The 7,314-nt window shown below is 46.7% G+C and overlaps 1 protein-coding gene across 2 annotated transcripts in view; it reads left to right on the forward strand.

The window, feature by feature from the left end:
* Nucleotides 1–7,314, forward strand: part of ZNF184 (zinc finger protein 184) — a 10,716-nt gene continuing 3,402 nt past the window's right edge. The window contains exons 1-5 of one of the 2 annotated variants that reach the window (XM_025040862.1): nucleotides 1–119; nucleotides 651–795; nucleotides 3,230–3,297; nucleotides 4,496–4,664; nucleotides 5,026–5,121. In XM_025040862.1, the coding sequence (XP_024896630.1) occupies nucleotides 789–795; nucleotides 3,230–3,297; nucleotides 4,496–4,664; nucleotides 5,026–5,121 (340 nt within the window). In that variant the 5' untranslated portion in view covers nucleotides 1–119; nucleotides 651–788. The remainder of the gene's footprint in view (nucleotides 120–650; nucleotides 796–3,229; nucleotides 3,298–4,495; nucleotides 4,665–5,025; nucleotides 5,122–7,314) is intronic. The other variant, XM_006923454.3, reaches the window with a different exon arrangement.

A 7,314-nucleotide genomic window follows, 5' to 3' on the forward strand; every position in this document is an offset into this window, starting at 1 on the left:
GAAAGAGGCTGGCGCTCGGGAGTCCCGCGGCTCTGGTCTTTTCGCTGGGTTTGGTGAGCTTCCCGGCGCTTCCGGACCGGCGATCGGAGTTGGATCGCAGTCGGAGGAGGGAAGCCCAGGTATCACCATGGCAACCGCCAGCCCGCTGGCCGCGTGACGTCACCCTTTTCGCTCCGCTCGGAGCGGCCTCTGCGGGAGGGAGCCGGGGAGTCCTGGAAGGGGGCGCCCCTCGCCGCCTCGGCGCGGGCGGTTCCGCCCCGATCCCGCGAACGGCTTTGTTCTTTTGTTCCGGTCTGGGAGGAAGGACGCGAGCTGGGCCCCGCCCCGCTCGCCTCCTTCCAGCTTTACGCCCCCGCAACAGGTGTGTGTGCCCGAATCCGAGCCCGCGGGGCGAGCCTGCAGGTGCGCTCGGAGGCAACGGGCTGGTCGCGGGCGCCTCCGGCCGGATTCTCGGGGAGCACTACGGGTTTTCTTAATCCGGGGCCGAACCTGCGTGCTCGGTGTCCACTCTGGTTTTGTTCAGCGAGAGCGCCTCTCGCCTGCTCAGTGCTCTCCCTGGCCACTTCTGGGTTCCGAGGACCTCTTGGCCACCGTGCAAAACTGAGGTTTGATTGTGACGCATGCCGCTGACCTCATCCTGTGTCTTTTAGGTCAGCCGACCTCAGTGTATGTGAAGTCTTAGACTTGTTGGACATCTGAGCTGCAGACCGAGGACCCAGCTGTAGGGACGCTTGCTGCTTTGGAAACCCTGGTGACCAGGTTCCAGAGGAACGGGATGAGCTCCTGAGATGGAAGGTAGAGGGGACGGCGAGGGCGGGGGAGAGCGGAATGATGGAGGCGAAGGAACGTGTTGACTTGAAGATCAAGTACTTGACAGAGCTGGAAGAGGTGGAACGATGAAACCTTATATTTAAGGATCAAGAAAAGAATCCGAATTATAGGGAGAGACTTGCAGGAAGAGTTAACTCTCCCGGGCTTGGGGGTTGCGGAATGTAAAGAAACGATGATTCATAGTGTCTGTGATCTTCACGTGACTTCTGTTCATTAAATATTAGAATGATAATCTTACAGTCAGAAAAAAAATCTTCGTAATCATCCCTTCAATGTAAGAATCAGATTTTTAAATCTCGCTGGGAGATGGCCGTCTGTTAAGCCTTTGAACGAGTGTGGCATTAAACTGTCCATTTTGGGAGCAGGCTGTTCCTTTTTTGACTTTCTTTTTTTAGTTCCTTATATTAGGCAGAAGTGTCTGTTCCTTTAACTTTTGCCTCGATCTCAGTTCTTAGTCCCCAAAAGCAAGAGATTGCTTTTTCTCACATTGCTGTCCTTCAGATATGAGATCAGCTGTCACAACTCCTCACAAATTCTTTTCTAAGCAAAATAGCCTCAATTCTTTGATGTGCATTCGTGTGATACATCTAGACCATTTCTCTGAAAACCATGCTTCATGACAGCATGCTCTTAAAACGTGCTGCCTAAAACTAAACACGGTTCAGTGGACGTGCTTTGAAAAAGACCTGAAAGTATGCACTACTTCTTTTGATTTGGTTTATACTTCTGTTTAGCATCAGATAGTATTTGCTTTAAAAAGTTTGTGCTATTACGCTGTAAACCCTGGCTCTTTTTTACGTAAACCGTAGTGAACTAGATTCACACCATCTTTGTGTAATAGAACTGTCTTTTATCCTTAATGTTGAGACTTCACATTTATGATTATTCCCTTTTTTAGCCAAGCGTTCCAGCTTGTCAGAATAATTAGGTATCTTAATTTAGTTATTCATTGTTTTAACTATCCTTTCCAACTTTATGTAACTGGTATATTTAATGAGTATTCCTTGTATTTCTTTCTACATGTCACTGAACAGGTCTATATATATATATACACACACACATATATAAGTCATTTGCAAACAGAGACAATTATACTTCTTCCTTTCGGAGTTGGATGCCTTTTATTTATTTTTCTTGCCTAACTTCTCTGTCTAGGACTTCCAGTGTAGTGCTGAAGAGATGGTGAGATTGGGCATCCTCCTTGTTTCTGATCATAGAGGAAGAGCTTTGAATTTTTCATCATTGAGCATATTAGCTGTGGGCTCATCATAAATGGTGTTTATTATGTTGAGATACATTCTTTCTATACCAGTTTGTTGAGATTTTTTGTAATGAAAGGATGTTGAACTTTGTCAGATGCTTTTTCTGCATCTCTTGAGATGATTATATGAACTTTATATTTCATTTTGCTAATGTGGCGCATCACATTTATTGATTTGGGTATGTCAGACCATCCTTGTATCCCAGCGATAAATCTTCCTTGATCATGATGTGTGATCCATTTAAAGTGCTGTTGAATTCATCCTGCTAATGTTTTGTTGAGAATTTTTGCATCTATGTTCATTAGGAATATTGGCCTGTAGTATCTTTCCTTGTGTTATCTGGCTGCGTATCATGGTGATGCTGGTTTCGTAAAACGAGTTTGGAGTAGTCCCTCTTCTAGTTTTTGGAAGAGCTTGAAAAGGTTGGTGGTGATTCTTATTGCAGTGTTTTGTAGAGTTCACCGGCGAGACCATCTGGCCCTGGGCTTGTCCTTGCTGGAGGGTCCTGATTACGGACTCAGTCTCCTTTACTCCTCGTTGGTCTGTTCAGATGTTGTTCTTCCTCACGATTCAGTCTTAGTAGGTTGTACGTTTTTAGGAATTTTCCATTTCTTCTAGGTTATCCAATTTGTTGATGTATGACTGTCCAGTTATAATCCATTGTATTTATATTCTTGCCAGCAGTTGCACTGACCATGTCTATTTAATTGTAGACATTTTGGTAGGTAGTATAAGTAGTATACATTATTGCGATATTTAATTTGCATAAATAGCAGTTTCAAAGACTTTTGGAAAGTAGGCTGGTTATTTATATTTTCTATGTAGCAGAGGAGGCAGCAGAAATATTTTGCCTCACTTAATGGGAACATAGATCGAGTTGTCTGTATGTGACATACAGGACTGTAAGTATCTAGAGACAAAACTGTGAATCTTAAAGTAACGCTTTACCTTCTGAGCCTTCCAAGGAGAGTATCAGGACCCTGGTCACAGTTATCCTGATTTTTTTTGGATTCTGAGAATGAAAGGAAATCGACAGTTCCTGTTACTTTCAAATAGAAAAATAAGTGGGATTTTATGGATTGCTGGGAACAGCTGAGTTGGACAGGATTCACTGTGGTTTCTTCTTCCTCCCCCAGATCTGTCCTCACCAGAATCTGCCCTTCACCACGGGGGGCACACTCTCTACCCGTCAGCCAGTTTTCAGGTAAGCTGGGGTTTCTTAAAACGCCATTTCAGTCCTTAGAGTGGGACTGTATATTCTTCTGCTGTGGGTTGTGTTTATCTAAAAATCAATGTTGGCAGTTCGTTCTGGGCGCCCATCTGCCCCGTGGCCGTCTTCCAGGCCTGCCTCTCTGGTTTACAGAGCACTCACCACTTACCTCTTGCTTACGTTCTTTTGGCATCACTTTATTCTTTATTGACGGATCTTGTGACAGCCCCACACAATTATCTGGGAGAATTATCTAGCCTGAACTAACAGTGGCGCCAAGGCGAAGAAGTTGGCGTACATACTTATTTTCATTTAATGTCGTTTTTCTTCCGCATGAAGGACTTCCTTAAAGTTTTTTATAGTGCGTTCTGCTGGTGGTGAATTCATTCAAGTTTTTATGTCTGAAAAAGTATTATGCCTTTGTTTTTCGTTTCTAGTTTGACAGTTTTTCTCTTTAGTATTCTGTAATGTTTCTCCATTGTCTCCTTGCTTGCAGGGTTTCCAACAACAAAAAAATCTGTTATTTTTATCTTTGTTCCTTTAGATTTGTCTTTTTTCCCTCTGGATACTTGTAAGGTTTTCTCTGTCACTGGATTCGAGCTACAGTATTTGATTAAGAGGAGCCTTGGTGTAGTTTTCTTTGTGTTTCTTGTGCTTACAGGTTGAGTTTCTGAGATCTGTAGGTTTATAATTTTCATCAAATTTAGAAAATACTGAGCTATTTTTTCTTCAAATATTTTCCTCTGCTCCTTTTTTTTTGGTCCAGGGACTCCAATTACACATATTTTGAGCCATTTGAAGTCCCACAGCTCCCTGATGCTATCTCTTGAAAAAAATTTTTTTCTTATCAGTTTTATTTTTGATAGTTTCTATTACCGTGTCTGGGAATTTATTAATCTTTTCTTCTTCAAGCTTAATATTCTGTTGGTATTATCTACAATATCAATTATCTACAATTATCTTTCTTTGTGTTCTACCCAATGCCTGATGCATGAGGAAGTTTTCCAGTTTTGCTAATGGGAACAGACTCTCTTTCCACGCTTTTGGAGCTCCAGTGCTGTTCCCTCCACCAATCCTGAGTCAGGCTCTGTTTTTATATTCATTTCACGAAGGGGGAAATGTCAGAATCATTTTTCAGATGCCCATAGTTCGCCTTACTCCGTCGCTGTTGCTGACTCCATCCCCTTCCTAGGTAAATGCTTCTGGCCACGCAGAAGTGTGTTTGGTATTGCAGGAGTCAGTGACCTTCAAGGATGTGACCGTGGACTTCACCCAGGAAGAATGGAAACAGCTGGATCCTGTACAGAGAGATCTATTCAGGGACGTAACACTGGAAAATTACACACACCTGGTGTCCATAGGTAAGGATGACTTCTGCGAGTCAGAAGCTGGGCTACAGAGGAGGAGGAAGAGGGTTCTCTAGTGCTTAGACTGGTTTTGCCTTTACGTGAGGGACCAGAGAGACCTTGATTTGAAAGGCTTTGAAAAGGTTTCTCTCGTAGCAAGAGGAAGGACGAACTAATAATTTTTCTGAATGCAAACCAGTTCCCCAGTTACACCACGTCTGGAATTTGTGACCTCAGAGCTGGGTCTGCTGTTCATTCCCATCGGATCGCTCCCTCACTGCCTTCCCTCGAAAGCGAGGCTGTGAGACTGGATTCTGACGAGGCACTTTTCCCTGACGGCAGACAGTGCCTCTTTCTTTCTTTCTCCCATGAGCAGGACTCCAGGTGTCCAAACCCGATGTCATTTCCCAGCTGGAGCAAGGGACAGAGCCGTGGATCGTGGAGCCAGGCATGCCAGTGGGTGGCTTTGGAGGTGAGTAATGGGTCCCTACAGGTGAGTGTCGTTCACTCGGACAGCGGCCTGAGAAGAGGAATTTGTGTGTGAAATGTAGATGCACTTGCTTCCTGCCAGATGTGGGAAGGCTTCTGGGCTCCCTCGTGCTTTGCCAGAACACTGTCTTGACACGCATCTGGTTTGATACTCCTTCCACCTTTCTGTGAAGGCAGCGTCTTGGCCTGGACTCTGGATTCCGTCTTTCCCACCCCGTCCGGGACTCTGAGCTCACGAACATCACCTCACTTTTCCACCTGTAGAGTTCTCTTTCCGGGTCTACAGGCTCTACCACTTGTACCTCAAACAGAAGTAGGGAACCTGAATTTCCAAGTACTTTTACTCAGCACCATTAATCTATGTGGCCGCCATCCAGCGCGCTCCGTTGCTTTCCCAACCACGCTCTGCAAAAGTCCCTTCCTTGCCTTTCTTCATCTCAGTGTGCGGCTTCGGAGCCTTTTACTCTATAAGGCTATCCTTGGAATTATAAATTAACTTGTAACCCATTAATTCCCAAACTGCACAGAGAGACCTCTTCATAGACCAGACCCTGGAAAAATATGCAAACTCAGGTCACTCTAGATGAAACTGAGTGAATGAGATATGGGATGGGGGTTCTTTTGTGTGGGGGAGAGAAGCACGCCACGTTCAAATTTGGGAAGTGCTAGATTAGCTAAAATTTTAGCAAGTTTCTTCCTGGGGGACCACTCGAGACATTTTTTTAACAAGCAGTTGAGCGTTAGGAATTTCCAACAAGGTTGCACAGAGTATGACACGCTTTCTCCCCCAGCCATGAGTCTGTTTCTTTCATGCTGCACCTTTAAAATCTTTCTCATAGAATATGATTTCATGAAACGTGGTTTAGAAAATTAATATTTTTTAACAAGAGTTTTATTAACTTGTGCTTACAGATGATTAACTTTCAAAAACAAGTTGTTTTATCACAAATTAAAAACTAAGTTTTAAAAAATCCCAACGAGCAGCTAGAAAATCATTTAAAAATGTTTAAATAGATATTGAAAAAAACTCCTAGGCTTTAAAAAAAATGCTTCACTCATCAGTCAAAAGAGGTTTGTAGGTAAAAGTAACAAAACACCCACGCTGCAGAGGTAACGCGGACGGTGCCAGCGACCCGGCCAGTGGGCAGAAGGCAGTCGGTGGAAGCCTCGAGCTCCCTGCTCATGTTTACCTTCTGTCGCTGGAATGAGACCCAGCCAGGACGGTCTTGGCGAGCTCGCCCGCGGCCCTGTCCTCTTCGGCCTGTGGAGCCGACTCGTTCCTCTCTGGTGACTGGTCTGCGTTCGTCGCTGGAAACGTGGTTTACAGTTCCGTAGGCATCGGTGCAGGGGCTGAGCTGCGGCAGGCAGCCCCGCCACGGGCCCTCCGCCCCTCCGCATCGTTTCCTCACCCTCTTTCTTGCCGTCTTTTCGAGGCTGCCTTGTGACCTGGCCCCCGCAGAGTCGTGACCGCATGGCGGTGCGGACTGCCTCACTGGTCCAGGTGCCCCTTTGCCACCTGGTTGTCAGCACCCTCGATTAACCGTCCTTGCACAGGGTGCTCGGTGCTCAGTGCCCACAGACTCTGCATGCAGTAAAGTGGGCCTCGTTCTCGGCACTTCCTCCTCTGATGCTGTCCGTCTGGCCTTCTGGAACTTTCTCCAGTCCTTTGTTCTTCGCCTGCCCGTGGCGTCCTGGTGACTTTGTTGCTAGCTGCGTGGAAGACACGACCACGTGGGTAACGTAGGTCACGGTCTGCTGCATACTTGTTGCTTTTGGCTGGAATTCCCGCCAGTGCTGGGACCAGCTTCAGCCACGGCCTTTTACCCTTTATCCGCATCGGACGCCGTGGTCTCCAGTCCCCCACTGAGGAGTACGTGGACGGGGCGAGCTCCATGGCCACCTGCTGTGCAAATACTGAACACTTGGTGGTCCCCAAACCTGTGTTGCTTTCATCTTGTCGCTGCCAGGGAGGCGCTGCTGTCACGAGGCCGCCCACGCTCACGGCCGCTGCACCTTCCCCAGATGCCAGGTGCACCGGCGTCTCCGCTGGCCGCTTATGCGTGCGATGATGGTGATGCTGACGGTGACGGTGACGGTGACGGCGGCTGGGCTGGCAGCACGGGAGACTCGAGGTTCTCTGGGCTGTGCTGTAACCCTGCTGCCATGGAACGGAGGG

The sequence above is a fragment of the Pteropus alecto genome, unplaced genomic scaffold (genome assembly GCF_000325575.1).
Source record: "Pteropus alecto unplaced genomic scaffold, ASM32557v1 scaffold49, whole genome shotgun sequence".
Taxonomy (NCBI): Eukaryota; Metazoa; Chordata; class Mammalia; order Chiroptera; family Pteropodidae; genus Pteropus; species Pteropus alecto.